The following is a 17,390-nucleotide window of genomic DNA, read 5'->3' on the forward strand; positions in this document are numbered from 1 at the left end:
CAGTAAACTGACGTATACTGTATTTTCTCGAATACCCTGCACCATCGAATAAGCCATGCATCCAACTTTTGAAAGGGGGGGAAAAGAAAGAAAAAAAAATACACAAATGAAACTTTCAGCAAATGTATTCGTGCACGAACTATGCACTTATCACACTTAACTTGATTCTGACACATGTAGTGCTAATCCAGACGCCATTTAACAATGTTAAGAATTGAAATACCTGCGCGGAAAGATAATGATATGTGCTATTTATTTTCCCCCTTAAAATGTTGTATTGCACATGTCATTGTCTAGGCACATGTGCTACATGTCTAGTTAGGCATGAAGAATAAAATTTGCTAGTTCGTTGGGTCATTTTGTGTTTCAGGACTAGAAGTGGAGCAAGCAGAAACCCCAACATGAACATAGATGAAGGTGATTGTCGAATGACTGGAGTAAGGAAGTCATGAAAACAAGAGAGAGTTGATTGTCACTTGTGCTCCTGTTCCAGTAGCTTCAGTTTGTCATTCCATCATAGTTCTAAGCCTTATTTTCTAGTCAGATTGGAAATACTTTGAAACTGCGCATCAGGCCCTCTTTTACAATTTGATGGCTTTCGTCAAAACAGTTCCACCTTCACTGCATATGGTGATAAAGTATATGTCCCTATGGGGCTGTCACTCATTCTTCTCAATTTTCAGGGTTTTTTATGTAAGTATTAATACAGTAAAATTTCATTTATACGTTCCTATGGGAGTCTGAGGAATAATACGCATAAATAAGAAAAAATGTATAATTGAAATGACCTGAAAGCATTTGAAGACTATATAGCAAAGAGTAAAATTTTTCACAAGAGAAATTTAAAACTTCATAGATAAGCCATCTTTCAGTCTATAATACAGTACTCAACTTTACATCAGTCAAAGCTGGCTGATATATTACATTTCAGATAAGCATGAGTAAATTCGAATTTCCAAAGTGGTCTCACCTTAACATTGAACACGCCATATTTTCGTTTTCTTACATATTTTTCACTGCAGACATAGTTAATAATTTCGAGCATAACTGATTTAGAAATATAACTGACGTTTTGTATATCCTAGGGTTTAAAGTATGGTCGTGTAAGTGTAAGAAACAAATAAACGAAAAGCGTACATCCGAAATAAATTTGCATTAAAAGTATAAGATTCTTTCCAGGACCTCAGAGGAAAAAACGAATATGTGTGAAACGTATAAAAGATGTTCTACTGTATCTTATTCTTTTCGTGTTATGCCCCAATTTATTTAACCAAATGAGATGGCCAGAGAGTACGTGTGAGATGAGAGTATGTTTGTGATGTCGTAGGTGACACATCTCTGGGATATGTGCTTTGTATGGTGTCAGAACAAACCATGGCAACAGATATGCAATAATCATTGTTTGTATTTCTCACTTTCTCCATTGATTATAACTACATTTTTAGTTCTTGATTTCATAACAACTTGCATATCAGTAACACGTGTTTAAAATAATTAACTTTTTCTATTCACATACTAAAATGTACTAATTTACTGTCTGTTGTATGTATCTAAATGAAGCTCATTTTCGTAGTTATGGCAACTAGGCATATGTTATTGGCTAGAGTGTTTTGTTTCCACTATTTCAAATGCTGTTGATAGTTCCATATCGTCAATAACGTTCATAAATGAATGTATAGTTTGTACCTACTGCTTATGTAACTGGTCACATGAACAGCAGAGTACGCAACTCTCATATGAATCCTATAGATTCAAAATCCCCTATATCCACTTTCAGAAATTAAAGGATTTTGACAGTAACTGTTGGAAAATAGAGGGAATTTCCAACCTAACAGTGACTTTTAAGAAACCTTTTGCTTCAAATTTAGTGGCTCTTTGAATTCAAATTATATAAATCATTAGAATTCGTTCTTAGCAAGCAATATGCGGGCATAACTCAATTCTGAACAAAATGGTCTTTAGGGGGTTTTGAATCTAGAGGATTCATATAATGGCTGTTAATACACTCACACGAAGTTTGGCTTGTGTCATAACTTACTTCATACTAGCGTGACTGTTGCCATAAATACAGATTGTTTATGGTATACTTTGTCCCTTACTATCAAGTTTTATGCAACCCTGTATTTTATAGCATGCCCATGAAATTGCGATACCTGCTCCTAAGAGATTGTAACGAAAGGTTAGGTGTGAAATTTCTATACCTCAATGTTGGATCTGTTATACTGGCATATTAATAACATACAATGTTCGTAAATTTATAAATATTTGTGTTGAAAGCACAGCCATTTGTATGATTCGTTTTGCAGTATATTTATGGTACTGCTGGCATAGAATATTCCGTAGTTCTCACCTTAACACAATCCATTATTAGCTTTATGCATTTTAAATATTACGAGTTCTGTGTTCATGGAATTGACAGTGAATGTGTGGGATTGCATAACTTGGTGTAAATAAGGGACAAGTGATTCACCTAGTTTTCTCAGAAATAGAGACGCAATTAGTGAAATGGTTGAGGAATCTGTTTACGCCCTGAGAACCCAGGCTCAAATCCCACAATTTGTGTTTTTGTGTTAGTTGGGCTTCCTGAGGGACTAGACCAGTGATGTCAATCTCCGAGCCTGAGGTGAGACGCTTTTGTAGCCCAGTACTGAGCTGCCTTGAATTCTCTAATTTATGTAGACATTTTAAATTTGCGATGGAAAAGTGTATTTCTATGCAGAACTACACTGTTTAGTATACAAACAATATCTATATATATATATATATATAATTTGAACTGGTAATGGAAATTACAGGAAAACGACTGAATGAATTTTAATAAATGATCCCTCATTTTGAAGCTTGGAATTCGAAGTTTTTCAGAAAAATAGTAGTTTTCAGTGAAACGTCAATTTTTCAACATAATTTTCCTGTTTTCCAAAATCCATCTGTCGTCAGTTTTGAGAACTAGCAAATTGCATTTCAGAATAAAACAAAAAACACACTACAGTAAACAATATTACACGAAGGGCATGATCTGCAAGAATGCTGACATATTTAGAGCTCAAATTAAATTGGTTATTAAAAACTTAACTTACTAAAAATAATTTACAGGTTCGATTCTGTGGTGTGTAATTTTCTGGGTACAGCTGTGTATTGGATATTAAAAACTACAAAACTTGAGGTGGCTTGATTACATTATTACCATTAGAAATGAAATATTATTGTAGTTAATGCCATGATGTAACATGTGAATTATTTCTTCTTATTCTAAATTTAAATATTTTACTGAAATTATTTAAAAAATCATTATTAAAATTATTTTGGTTGAAGTTTTGTTTGATATATTGGATTTTTCCCCTTATATCTACACTACCAGTCAAAATTTTTCGATCACCTATCACAACTATGGATTTGTGGTTAAAACAGGGATTTCGTTTTGAATATTCTATCATATCATAATGCTAGAGAGAGAAGATATTTATTTTGTTGGTCTATTTAGTTTTTCCAATGTGTTTGTACATTGAAATAAAGTATATAGCTGTTTTCATAGCTGTTAGACCGGTAGTGTACATAAATTGTTAATTCAAGTGAAAGTTAGGTACCTGTTGAATTCGGAGTACTTTACTCATACAGGTATAATATTTTGGGAGGCTGTGCCTTGCTATTATGGGCCACACTGACGTGAATGCTTGAATTTCATTGCACTGGTCTTAAATGATAAATATGAACTGAGCCCAATAGACTTCAAAGAATTATATGTACTTCTTGGTGCTTTAGCTAGTCACTGAATTTAAGGATCGCGAGTTCAAACCTTGTCGAGAGCCATGGTTTTTAAAAGAGCAATAAAATTGTTAACATGGTTTCCTCTGGGATATGGAAGTAAAGTTGTGTGTCATGTCATAGATTTACAGTGTGTAAAATAATCCTGATAAGAGATTCCAGACATAAATACCATCACCTAGGGTTGCCGACTCCCAAGAAATGTTGGGCTGGACAATCCCCTCATCTACAAGGACAGAGAAAGAAACGGATTTTTGTTCATTAAGTATACTTTATATCATCTCACAAGTGAAAACAGGCAATATAAAATTCAGTACTTCCCATGTAAACATGAAAGTAATTTAAAAGCTTAAAGAATACCCTTTATCACCTACCCTGTTGAATATCTACGTGGAGGATTTAGTGAACAACTATTTTCAGAACATGGGAGGAGTGATAGTAAGAAGAAGAATAATAAAATGCGTAAGATTTTCTGATAATATGGTGTTGTTAGCAGAAGCAGAGACAATAGTAAGGGATATGCTGCTGGAGCTAAATGACACCTGTGAGCAATATGGGATGAAGATAACTGCAAACAAACATTCAAGTACCTGGGAGCAACAGCAACAAATATAAATGATATGTCGGGAGGAAATTAAATGCAGAATAAATATGGGAAATGACTGTTATTATTCGGTTGAGAAGCTTTTGTCATCCAGTCTGCTTCCAGAAAGCTGAAAGTTAGAATTTATAAAACAGTAATATTACCGGTTGTTCTGTATGGTTGTGAAACTTGGACTCTCACTATGAGAGAAATAGAGGTTAAGGGTATTTGAGAATAAGGTGCTTAGGAAAATATTTGTGGCTAAGAGGGATGAAGTTACAGAAGAATGGAAAAAGTTACACAATGCAAAACTGCACACATTGTATTCTTCAGCTGACATAATTAGTAATATTAAATCCAGACGTTTGAGATGGGTAGGGCATGTAGCACGTATGGGCGAATCCAGAAATGCATATAGTATGTCCGTTGAGAGGCTAGAGGGAAAAAAAAAACTTTGGGGAGACCGAGAAGTAGATGCGAGGATAATATTAAAATGAATTTGAGGGAGGTGGGATATGATGGTAAAGACTGGATTAATCTTGCTCAGGATAGGGACTGACGATGGGCTTATGTGAGAGTGGCAATGAATCTCCGAGTTCCTTAAAAGCCAATTGTAAGCAAGTGACAGCTACAAATGCTGGGGGTATATCATAAGCAGTAAAATAAGCTGCTGCCAGGAAGTCAAAAGGAGAATGGCAATGGCAAAGGAAGCTTTTAATAGAAAAAGGAGCATCTTTTGCGGGCCTCTGGAAAAAGGACTAAGGAAGAAACTAGTGAAGTGCTTTGTATGGAGTGTGGCATTGTATGGGGCACAAACATGGACATTACGACGAAGTGAAGAGAAGAGAATAGAAGCATTTGAAATGTGGATATGGAGAAGAATGGAGCATCTGAAATGGACAGACAGAGTAAGAAACGAAGTTAAGTGTTCGCGTAGGCTTCCATGGCTGGTGTAAATGGTGTGTGGATAAGCTTCAGGGCTCTGCTCTGAAGATGGCCACAACACAGCGGTCGAAACATCAGCCAATAACACCAAGACAACGCAGTAGAAGCCCTGAAGCTTATCCACACACCAAGAAACGAAGTTGTTTTGGAAAGAATGGATGAAGAAAGAATGATGGTGAAACTGATCAGGAAGAGGAAAGGAATTGGTTGGGTCACTGGCTGAGAAGAAACTGCGTATTGAAGGGTGCACTGCAAGGAATGGTGAACGGGAGAAGAGTTCGGGGCAGAAGAAGATATCAGATGATAGACGACATTTTTAAGATATATGGATCATATGCAGAAACTAAGAGGAACGCGGAAAATAGGAAAGATTAAAAAAAGCTGGGTTTGCAGTGAAAGACCTACCATTGGGCAGAACACTATCAATGAATGAATGAAAGAAAAGTAGTCGCAACTCTCTCCAAGAGAGCGGAATTCTTGCCATAACAGTTTGAATTATGTAAGATGGAAGAGCTCACAAATGTGCAAGTTTAGTGTCTACAATACTTTTTTTTCACATATAACACTGGTGCAGCGAGGGGGTGGTTTTGGGGATAATCCCCCCCCCCCTGGAGTCCTTAAAAAAAGATGAAACGTTGTTGAAACTCTGCAACATTATAACAGTAACGCTCCCTCTAAGTACTCGCACTATGCTGTCAGGATAGCAATGACAGAGGAAGCTGTCTGTCACGCAACATTCTGTTTCGCTGACGAGTTGTTGACATTAGAGCATTAGATTACACTGAATTGTTAGTAGAGCTGAATGCCTAACATAACTTTGTCATCAGGTGATTGCTTTTTTTTTTCAATGCCACCAGTAGTCTTGCAAATTAAGCTTTCAGGAATAACTCCCTGTAAAGTTAATTTGAATAATTTCGAGGGAAAAATTGTTCCGGGGCCGGGTATCGAACCCTGGACCTTTGGTTAAACGTACCAACACTCTCCCACTGAGCTACCCGGGAACTCTACCCGATACCTGGCCCCGGAACAATTTTTCCCTCGAAATTATTCAAATTAACTTTACAGGGAGTTATTCCTGAAAGCTTAATTTGCATAATACACGTCACTGTACGTAACAGAAAACCACAATTTAAAGTCACACAGAGTTAGTGTGCACTCAAATGTTGGTTGCTTGACGGTTGTCAGCCTACTTTGAGGTCTGTGGATATAGAGGGAAAAATTGGATTGGTGTGGGGTAGAGTTCCCAGGTAGCTCAGTGGGAGAGCGTTGGTACGTTTAACCAAAGGTCCCGGGTTCGATACCCGGCCCCGGAACAATTTTTCCCTCGAAATTATTCACCAGTAGTCTTCTTTGTCAAATAATTGAAGGTAGTAGAGGTGTTAACAGTTGCTTGAAAGATCCTGTGAGATGATGGGAAGTTTCTCTGTAGCATTTATTAGTAAAATGATATCAGTAAAAAAAAAAATTTTGGGTTACCTTTATAATTAATGAGCATCGCTTACTATTAGTCGTACAAACCTGCAGTTTGGGCAGATATGTTCTGTTGTCCAGTCTAACAAAATTGAGGGGTTCCTCGACCACTCAGACAAAAGCATTTTTTTTGGCCTCTCTGATTCAGAAAATTCTTGTTTAGCAAGTACATATGCATTAATGCGATTGCTGTGTTCTTTGCAACCTGTTCTGAGGTTCAATGCTATTCAACTTGGTTTGCCTGCCAAGAGGGTTGAGATTGACATCACTGATGCGTGTAACTGACTGCAGTGCAGGTATATTAAATAATATTTTCTGTTTCTTAAACTTGGGCAATATCCACCAGCACAAGTTCTTCAATAAACTGAGGAGCAAGTGAAAGACAGAACAACCTCTTTGGGTGGCAGACTCTTATGTCTGCTGTGATCACACAGAAGTGCCTTCCAAGCTGTGTTCCAGTTATCTTATTTGCGCTTTTGTATTCTCTCTATGTGTATTTATGTTCGTTACTTTTGTATTATAAACATTTTAATATAGACTAAAGGATTGTTCGTATGTATTAAATGACATCCCATCTTGTTAGAATTAAATGCCTGTTAACACATTCATTGTCATTCGTAATCATATATTCACGTTTATACATACCGTAAAATGGGGTGACTTGATACACCTGGGGGGACTTGATACATTTTGTAAGTTCATGTTTTGGAACCGAAACATCAACCTACAAAACATATCAAGTCATCCCGTTTTACGTACTGTGTATTTTTCTGGATTTTTTTTAATACTAATGGTGGGTACTTGACTATTCGTCACTCACCCATATAAAGCCAGTTGTGTAGACCAATTGATGCCATACACCTGTGATGAGTACCTGGACCACTGGTTTGTCCAACACAAGTTATAAATTGAGGTTACGCCAGGGATTGAACCCAGGTCCACAGGATTATATATAAGTCCAGTACCCTAACCACTAGACCATCGTGGGGACTATTTTCCTAGATATAGAACATATGGATTTAACATTGCCAGAAGAAACCCGTATATAAAAACCACCGCATGCTCAAACGCATCCACACATCTGCTGGCTGTTTGTACTGCCTGCTTATATGTCTATTCTGGCTAGGCTTTCACTGAAATAACGTATTTCCTAATTCCAACAGTAGGTGGCAGCACCAAATATACCCTGTTCATCTATATGTCTGCTTCAAACTATGAGAAAAAAACACGTTGTTCTCTCTACTTTCATATTGAAGTGTGTTATGAATAATCATCAGAAACTCTTGTGGATTTTTTTACGACGCTGTATCAACATCTAGGTTATTTAGCGTCTGAATAATATGAAGGTGATAATGCCAGTGAGATGAGTCCGGGGTCCAGCACCGAAAGTTACCCAGCATTTGCTCGAATTGGGTTGAGGGAAAACCCCGGAAAAAACCTCAACCAGGTAACTTGCCCCGACTGGGATTCGAACCCGGGCCACCTGGTTTTGCAGCCAGACGTGCTGACCATTACTCCACAGGTGTGGACAACTCTTGTGGATAAATTCGTGAAACCTCTACTTAATAATGTAGGTAAATTCCACTCAGAAAACGATTTCCAGTTTTCTTGTTCGGCGAAATCCCTTTCTTGGAAAGTACTGAAGCTGGGGCACTAGTTTATTGGATGACAGGTGAGATTGTTTCCTTTTTCTATTGAATTTCCTAGTTGCACAAGTCCCCATTTGAAAAGTTCATAATTTTTTTTTGTGAATCACCAAAGACTAGTACAGTAGAGGAGGCAAGACCTGTCCTGTGACGCAATACAGTAGAACCTCCATACAACGAAAATTGATATAACAATAAATTATAAGTACATCTTGATTACACAACTTGTAACACTGTATCACTTCGGAATAGGTATGATAAGTCTTTCTTGTGTTAAATTTTAACGTACCTTGTTATAAAAAGCATTGTAATACTTAGTTTCCATGCTCATTACTATGTCACATTTTATATTCGCCCTCTTAAAGATGTGTTCAGTTATCTCATTTGCCCTCTTTCATACTTTTGTCAACCAATCTTGGCATTCTGGGTAAGCAGTGTGTTACAACATAACTCTACGTGCTTCAAGGGCATATGACCCTTAACAGGATTTGCCTTTATGCAGGCGCAGCTCTTGCTGTGTGTTCTATGGTTCACTGAACTCCCCACAATTTTCTTTTTTTTTTTTAATTTTATTCTCTTTCACTCGTATGTTTTAGTGTTACTTCATACCAAATTGTACTTAAATTGAAGCGCAAGTTACTTGCCAAGTAGGAATCGCTAAAAGGAGGATTGAACCCCCTGGTCAGTGAGGGAGCGAGGGTGTGATATATAGGGAGGGTAGGAGTGAAGTGCAAAAGGGCGACCGCTACACCCCTCACACTCTGTCTCTTTCTACTCAATCACTCTCTCTCCTTTTCACCCTTATAGCCAAGAGTGTGATTTCGTAGTGATTAGTTTACCTCTATTTCGATGCTTGTTTTATCATGATTTCAATGAATATGAGTTAGGATACGACATACAAAATACAATATTATGTACAACATGTATAAATCCAGTTAGTAAGTTTAATTGTTACAAATTTCCTGATACTTTCAATATTATGCATATTAAATTGCATAAATACAGTGGTGAGTGGCAACCCAAAGTATACAGTAGCGTGCAAATTAATCCGAACAACGTAATTACTTATGCAAAAACACTCAAACGGGATAAAAAAAAAGGATCTAAGACATACCTCAGTAATCTATGTGGCCTCCCTTGTTCCTAATAACAGCTCTGAGACGATTTGGCATGGATTCCACTAAATATTCTTCTTGTTGAAGAATTCTGTAGTTTTTCGAGACGTATGGCATGGTGCCAGTTCTTGTTGGAACACACCTCTGCCATCCGGAAATGATTTTTGCAACTGGGGTACGATTCTGGTTTCCAATAAGTGAATATATTTGTCAGAATTCATCATTCCCTTGATAAGTATTAATGCTCCAGGCCCTTCATGTGTAAAACAACCCCAAAACATTACTTTAGGGGGGTATTTGGGTGCTTGTTGGAGATGAGCTGCTGTTACTTTTTCGGATCCTTTCCATACGTAAGAAACACGGTGGCCGTGGACCTCGAAATGAGACTCATCAGAAAAAAGTACATTCTTCCAGTCATTCACTGTCCAGTGTTGATGTAATTTTGCCCACATTAAGCGTTTTTTGCACATAACAGGGGTTAGCAGTTGCTTCTTAATAGGCTTACGAGCCCTTCGTCCAGCTTCCAAAAGCCTATGCCGCACTGTTGTGACGTGAATATTCGCCCCAGTGGTAACCATTAACTCGCGGGTTAAGTCGACAGCAGTTAGTCTAGGATTTAATTTACTTTTCCTGACAATTAAACGATCATCTGCAGGTGAAGTCTTCCTTTTCCGGCCACAGTTTCCTTTTTTCTGGGGTGTGATGGATCCAGTCTCCCTGTATCGTTTTATGATCGAATTAACAGTAGCCAAACCGATGTGACATTCTACAGCAATTTGCCTCTGTGTCATAGAAGAATGCTCTGCTAATGTTATAATTTTAGACCGTTTTCGTGGAGTTGTATCCATTTGTGAAGACGACAGAATGTACACAGGATTGCAGTATTAAGTCTTCAACACAACTGAAACGCTTATAAGTACAAAACAACAGGCAAAATGTCACATATTATAAAAAAAATAATGACAGACCTTCAACAATGGAATTACACGTACTACAGATGTCAATTAAAGTGGTATGAGCAGCTGTGAGGCCAACAATGACAGAAAATGTAAAAATATGTCGTGTTCGGATTAATTTGCACGCTACTGTAGGTGAAGCAATTTCCTAGATGATGATGATGATGATGATTATTATTATTATTATTATATCCTTGATGTATCATGTTGCTGTTACTATTATTATTACTACCACCACTTTTAATTTGATATTGATTCTAGCTCTTTTAGGTACAAAAATTGACTGATCTCTACTGCAGCATCAATTTTATCAGAAGTTGGACTCCATAGTTCTTTCATGCAATGCAAAGAAAGGCAGTGATCACCTTATCAAAGAAATCTTGAGTACGGTATTTCTCATGGTCTCCAGTAAACTAGGCTCTATTGAAATGATGCTAAGTGTTAGTCTCTTTTCTCCTGTACTATTGTGCGTGTATGTCTTTATTCTTTTCAGTGCCGGAAGACCTTTCTGGCTTTTTGGTTGGACAAATGCTAACCACACCTCCAAACACATCACCACAGACATGGAAAGTCTACACATCCAACTAAAAAGCCAGAAACTAAACACACTAGAACAATACGAAATATACAGACACACAAAAACACAACCAAATGAAATTCTCAACACACAACTCAATTTCAGAACACACTCTTTGACTCCACATTACACTACACAAACACACCCCCACAGGAAACAAAACAACAGGCGCCAAGACCAGCAACAACCAGTTCTGAAGAAGACCCATATAAGGCCGAAACATGTTAACCAGATGCAACAGAATTTAACACAAGAAAGACATATAATACACATTCCGTACTGCTTTTAACTAACTAAAATGGCCCCTGTATCTTCAACCCTAACAACAAAAATAAAATCATGGATTGTGGTGGACGAAGCTTTCACTAAAGATGGAAAAACAGTAATGTGTCAAGTGTGTGGTAAAAAAAAAAAATATAAATGATACTCGGGAGGAAATTAGAACAGAATAAATATGGGAAATGCCTGTTATTATTCGGTTGAGAAGCTTTTATCATCCAGTCTGCTGTCAAAAAATCTCAAAGTTAGAATTTATAAAACAGTTATATTACCATTTGTTCTTTATGGATGTGAAACATGGACTCTCACTTTGAGAGAGGAACATAAGTTAAGGATGTTTGAGAATAAGGTGCTTAGGAAAATATTTGGGGCTAAGAGGGATGAAGTTACAGGAGAATGGAGAAAGTTACATAACGCAGAACTGCATGCATTGTATTCTTCACCTGACATAATTAGGAACATTAAATCCAGACATTTGAGATGGGCAGGGCATGTAGCACGTATGGGCGAATCCAGAAATGCATATAGTGTGTTCGTTGGGTGGCCAGAGGGAAAAAGACCTTTGGGGAGGCCGAGACGTAGATGGGAGGATAATATTAAAATGTATCTACGGGAGGTGGGATATGATTGTAGAGACTGGATTAATCTTGCGCAGGATAGGGACCGATGGTGGGGTTATGTGAGGGCGGCAATGAACCTCCAGGTTCCTTAAAAGTCAGTAAATAAGTGCGGTGCTCTATGAAATCATAACTGAAGAGTCTTGCCTATCCTATACCTGCCAGATATTGATATTAAATATTTGGTAGTTTCCTAGTACCCGGTACTCGTCACATAAGTCGTTTTTGTGTTTGCACAATGGTTCCTTTCTGAAAAGAATTTTAATAGTTTGTTTCTAGATTTTAGTCAGTTTGTAATATATTTTTGGTCCATGGAAAATACACATCTCTTATGAATATACAACAATGGCTGACAACTTGATTCAGACGTACTGTTTCAGTATTTTGGATTAAAGATTGTCAATTATCATAGTGGTGGATTGATCTGAAATGCTAGATTTGTCTTCAGAAGATCAATGTCGATCAAAAATCATTCCCTATGCTTCTCGGGATGAGATTTTGTAATATGTGTACTTAATCTCACATACAATTTGCCACAATATGGACAAGTTGTAGTGGTATTATGAGACTTTATCTGAGAATTTTCAATCATTTCATTATCACTTATTTATGACTCATTAATAATAGTACTCACTGATGTATTTGCTGCTAAATTCATACTCATAGTAGTAGTCCTACATTATAATAAATAACATCACAATAAACAAATGGTTACCATTATACAAATAAACAAGTGCAAGTACCAAAATTCCGTTTTCACTTTTCTTCACATATTAAATCAGATAAAAGGTCACTAACATTTGCACAAGTGTAATATGTAATAATTTGTATGAAAATTACAACAAAATAACAGTAAGTTATGCTTTTCACTAAAAACGAAGATAAATATCAAGCTCAATGTATCAAAATTGAAGACTGGGCATGAAAAGGCCGTGTAAGTCAAAGGAGAAACGTAGAAACCAGAGCAGAGTTTTTTCGTGCGACTAGTAATGTAATATCATACCCTACATTCTGCATATCTAGAAGAAAATGCCATTTTTCTTAGTGGATTGAGCCAGGGACATAGGCTCTTTCTTTGTTTTGAAAAAAACTAATTTTCAACGATATTGACACAGCCTTTTTTATGTCCAGTCTTCAATTTTTCTAGTCACCTGAAAATTGTTGTATTGAGGTTCGACTGTATTTGAGTCTTGGCAGTTCTATGTAATCTGTGCCCGAGAGATTATCTTGCATCACCATTCTGTTTACCAATGCTTTATCCTCAGGAATACAGTTTCAGAAAATAAAATAATTTTCTTCGATAATCTGTAACATTCATAATTGGAAACCACATGTGTTTCTTAACATCCATTATGCATTTAGTTTCACATATTTTCATAGCAGGCTTAGTAACTACTTTTAGAATGTAGTAAACTGACAATGACTGATGAAAGTGTACATTGGCAGGGGCCATCGATTTGAAGCACAGAACCTGACTGGTTAAAATAGCTGTTAAGTCTCGTTTCTCTTTTTCATTTGTACAGTTCTTTAAAAATGTTCATGTGGTACTTTTAACTTTGGCAATTCAATATTTTCTCTGTGAACGATTGGGTAACATACAGTATGTAAGTGAAATTATGTTTAAGAAGGAGAAAGGAGTGGATGCAAAAGAAACCAGAAAAACAGTATTGTATACTCCAGCAAAATGTGACAAATATGATGCCTCTGTATTTAATACAATAAGTACTTGTAATTTTATTTTAATAAATTTATGAAAGAAAAGCATCACATAAATTAACCTTACATTTTGATTTCAAAGAATACTTAACTTTAAAAATGGACTTCTTATTGTTTTTGTAGTGAGTGTTGTAGAGAACAGATTAAGCGTTTGATCATCACTTCATTCCTGACTGAAAAACTCAACTTTATATTAGGAATACAACCAAGTATGTGAATGTAGTGCCAGCCAGGTTGAGCTGTGTCCAGTCAGCAAGTTTTCCTGTTAAGTAAATTGGGCTAAGTATCACATACTTTCAATATTTAACATAGTGGTGATATTTAAGTTGTTATTTTAACAAATTTAATAATATCATTAGTGATGTACAGATGTTTAAATCGTGTAAATCCCGGTTGGGGCAAGTTACCTGGTTGAGGTTTTTTCCGGGGTTTTCCCTCAACCCAATACGAGCAAATGCTGAGTACTTTCAGTGCTGGACCCCGGACTCATTTCACCGGCATTATCACCTTCATGTCATTCAGACGCTAAATAACCTAGATGTTGATACAGTGTCGTAAATTAACCCAATAAATAAATTGTGTAAATCATGAATATTATTGACATTTACAAAAAGATGGCACGCTGCACTACCACTATTCTACAAGATTAGATAGCTTGGTGGGGTCGGCAGAACATCTTATCTACTGTGACACATTCTTACAAAAGTATAAAAAAAAAAAAACAACTTGTTATTACATGATGTATATAGTGTATTAGCAGCATAGCTTAGCTTTCCTGGAGTAGGTACTTTACATATAGTCATAAACCATGAATAATCTAGCATTTAAATTTTGATAACCTTTTAAACAGTGTGTAAAAGTTAAAGGTCTTCGCTAATGTACCTCTGAAAAAACTGTTTCTTTTTAGTGTGTGAATTTTTTCATAAAAATTATTCTACATGTGTGTGTGATTTGAGTATTCCAACTTAAGTTTTTGTCCATATAAATTCCTAGATTTTTTTCTCTGTCACTGTAAGGGATAATAGTTTAATTCATTTTAACAGGAGATAAGTTGTTGTTGTCTAGTGCCTTGCATCTGGCAATGAAGCCATTAGCAGTCGTGCTTTCCAATACTTTTGAACTGTAGTTTCTTCTGATCTTAATGCTTCACAGGTCTTCAAGTGGTCTTCATTCATTTCTGCTGGATCGTTACACAGGACACATATGGGTGAAGCTGAGATACCTATTCTGTAGAGATGACTTGCTAGACAGTCATGATTTGTCAATAGTCTGAAGGCTGCAACTGCTGTTTTCCTTGGTCTCTGGGGGATTATACCTGGGTTGGAAAGTAGTGTAATCCATTTTTTGTCTTTAGCATTTGATTCTATTTCTTGTAGGTATGAATGAGAAAATTTTGTAGTGATCAAGCATTTTATTGAGGAATATGAGAAATTAAATTTAGATTTTTGTTTTATTGTTGTGCCTTTCTTGGCAAGTGTGTCTGCGGTTTCATTCCCCATGACTCCACAGTGTGCTGGAATCCATTGGAGACGGACAATCTTATTAACTTTTTGGAGTTGTGTCAACATTTTGTAGCATTCCCTTATTTTTGTTGACTTCTTTGTAGCATTTGAACATATTCCCTGAATTGCAGACACATTGTAAAAACTGGTGCCTGTTACGAAAACAGTTACATGAAAGCCACAGGAGATAAGTCACCTGTATTTAATTTACTTAAAAAGTCGTCGATGTCCCATTATAATTGCCTGTCATTTCTCTGAGTTAAATTTCAGTCCAAATTTTTTCGTCCATGAAATAATTGATTTTAGGTCATTGTTTACTTCATTTATTGCGTAATTTAGTGCTGATGTAGGTGCAGATATATATTTGTAAGTCGTCAGCAAATAGGATATATCTACAGTGTTTAATAGATTGTGATATGTCATTTATGTAGATTGTAAAAAGTAGAGGTTCAAGAACTGAACCCTGTGGTACACCTGCATCCATGGTACGCCAGGAAGAAAAACGATTACAGACCCGCACACATTGTTGGCGTACTTGAAGGTAGGAGGTAAACCACGACACTGAACTTTCTGATAGATTAAGGGCTCGGAGCTTGCATAGTAACAGATCTATGTCAACTGAGTCAAAGGCTTTGCTGAAGTCGAGAAGTGTCAAAATGGTAAATTTTTTGTTTGTCGGAAGCTTCCCATATGTCTTCCATAACTTTAGTAATGCTGTATTTGTGCTATGTCCAGTACTGATACTCATCAAGTAAATTGTGTTCGTTCAAGAAGTCCGTCAATTGTGAACAATGCGTTCCAGTGCTTTTGACAGGGTGAACAGGATGCTTATAGGTCGATAATCATTTAGGTTTGAAGGATTATTATTATTTTAGGAAGAGGACGTACATAAGCTTTCTTTCTTAGGGTCGGATATGTTCCCGGATAGAAAAAATTACAAATGAAATGAAACGAAACAATGGATGGATTATAGCATTTCTATGCTACAGTTTATATTGGCTGGATCACCGGTTGAGAAGAAGCTGCCTTCTGAAGGATTCACTGGAAGAAATGGTGAACTGAAGAAAAGTTTGGGACAGAAGAAGATATCAGACGACGGACATATGGTGAGACTAAGAGGAAGGCAGAAAATAGGAGACTGGAAAATCCTGGGTTTGCAGTGAAAGACCTGTCCTTGGGCAGAACACTATGAATGAATGAGTTTATACAGGGTTAGTTAGAAGTCCCGCACCACCTAAATAACTTTTGAAGCATACGGTTCAGTGACATGAAACTTGGTGAGGATAATCATATACTAAGGCCGTGTCTCAAAGCTCAAGTCCATACTATACACTAGTGACTAACAACTAGGTGACTTGTAAACTATACACTAGGAAGCTTTGGAAATGTATGCTTGAATCATGGCCTTCTTCACAGACTATTTTTCTAAAAAAACCATATCACTGATGATAGCACTGAATTAAGAGGGCACTGTCCTAATGCTGCTTCATTACGAGTCCTGTGGAAAGAATAAGGATCTAATATATTACAACGATATTTAAAACATCGTAAAGAAAGTATTGTAAATTTTATTAGTTACAACAATGTAATTTATTCGTCACAACAATAATTCCTTTCTACAATTCACCTTAAACGCTCTCGTCAACAATTGGATCTTCACTCAACACAGTATTCGTTATAGCACTCCACCGACGACAATGACAGTTTACTTGGGCTATTACGCACAACAATGAACTGTTAATCTTAACTAATATTTACAAAGCACTATTTACAAATCAGAACTATCAGTTCTCAGTTCACAGTTCTTCTATCTCAGTCACTCGAGTTCACGGTATCTCGAACCACAGACCTTCAGAGACAGTTCACTGTACTCGAACTCGGGTCCCTCCAACTGCGGTCCACTGCACTCGAACTCAGGTCCCTCCAACTGCGGTCCACTGCACTCGAACTCAGGCCTTCGGATGCTGACGCAGATGCGGACGCACACTCGAGTCGAACTCTGGCTTGCTTGCTCTGGCTTACTCACTGACGGAATAACTGAAAACTCAGAAACTGCTGTCGTTCCTTCGCGACCGTAATTTATAACCACAGTGACGTAACATCGAAGGTTCCACGCGTCTCTAGAGATGGCATTCCAGAGAAATCCAGAGCCCTCTCCTCTCTACCAGCACCAGATGCGCGCGCAAACTCGTCGCGTTACGTAATACACCCTCTCTCTTCTC

At 37.1% G+C, this 17,390-nt stretch overlaps 1 protein-coding gene across 5 annotated transcripts in view; it reads left to right on the forward strand.

Annotated features, from left to right (window-relative positions):
* The window catches only part of IKKbeta (I-kappaB kinase beta), a 37,979-nt gene extending 24,265 nt beyond the window's left edge, over positions 1-13,714 (forward strand). For all 5 annotated transcript variants that reach the window (XM_069844757.1, XM_069844755.1, XM_069844758.1 and 2 more), the window contains one exon: positions 371-13,714. In XM_069844757.1, coding sequence (XP_069700858.1) covers positions 371-376 — 6 coding nt within the window. In that variant the 3' untranslated portion in view covers positions 377-13,714. The remainder of the gene's footprint in view (positions 1-370) is intronic.
* The last annotated feature ends 3,676 nt before the right edge of the window (positions 13,715-17,390 follow it).

The sequence above is a fragment of the Periplaneta americana genome, chromosome 14 (assembly GCF_040183065.1).
Source record: "Periplaneta americana isolate PAMFEO1 chromosome 14, P.americana_PAMFEO1_priV1, whole genome shotgun sequence".
Taxonomy (NCBI): Eukaryota; Metazoa; Arthropoda; class Insecta; order Blattodea; family Blattidae; genus Periplaneta; species Periplaneta americana.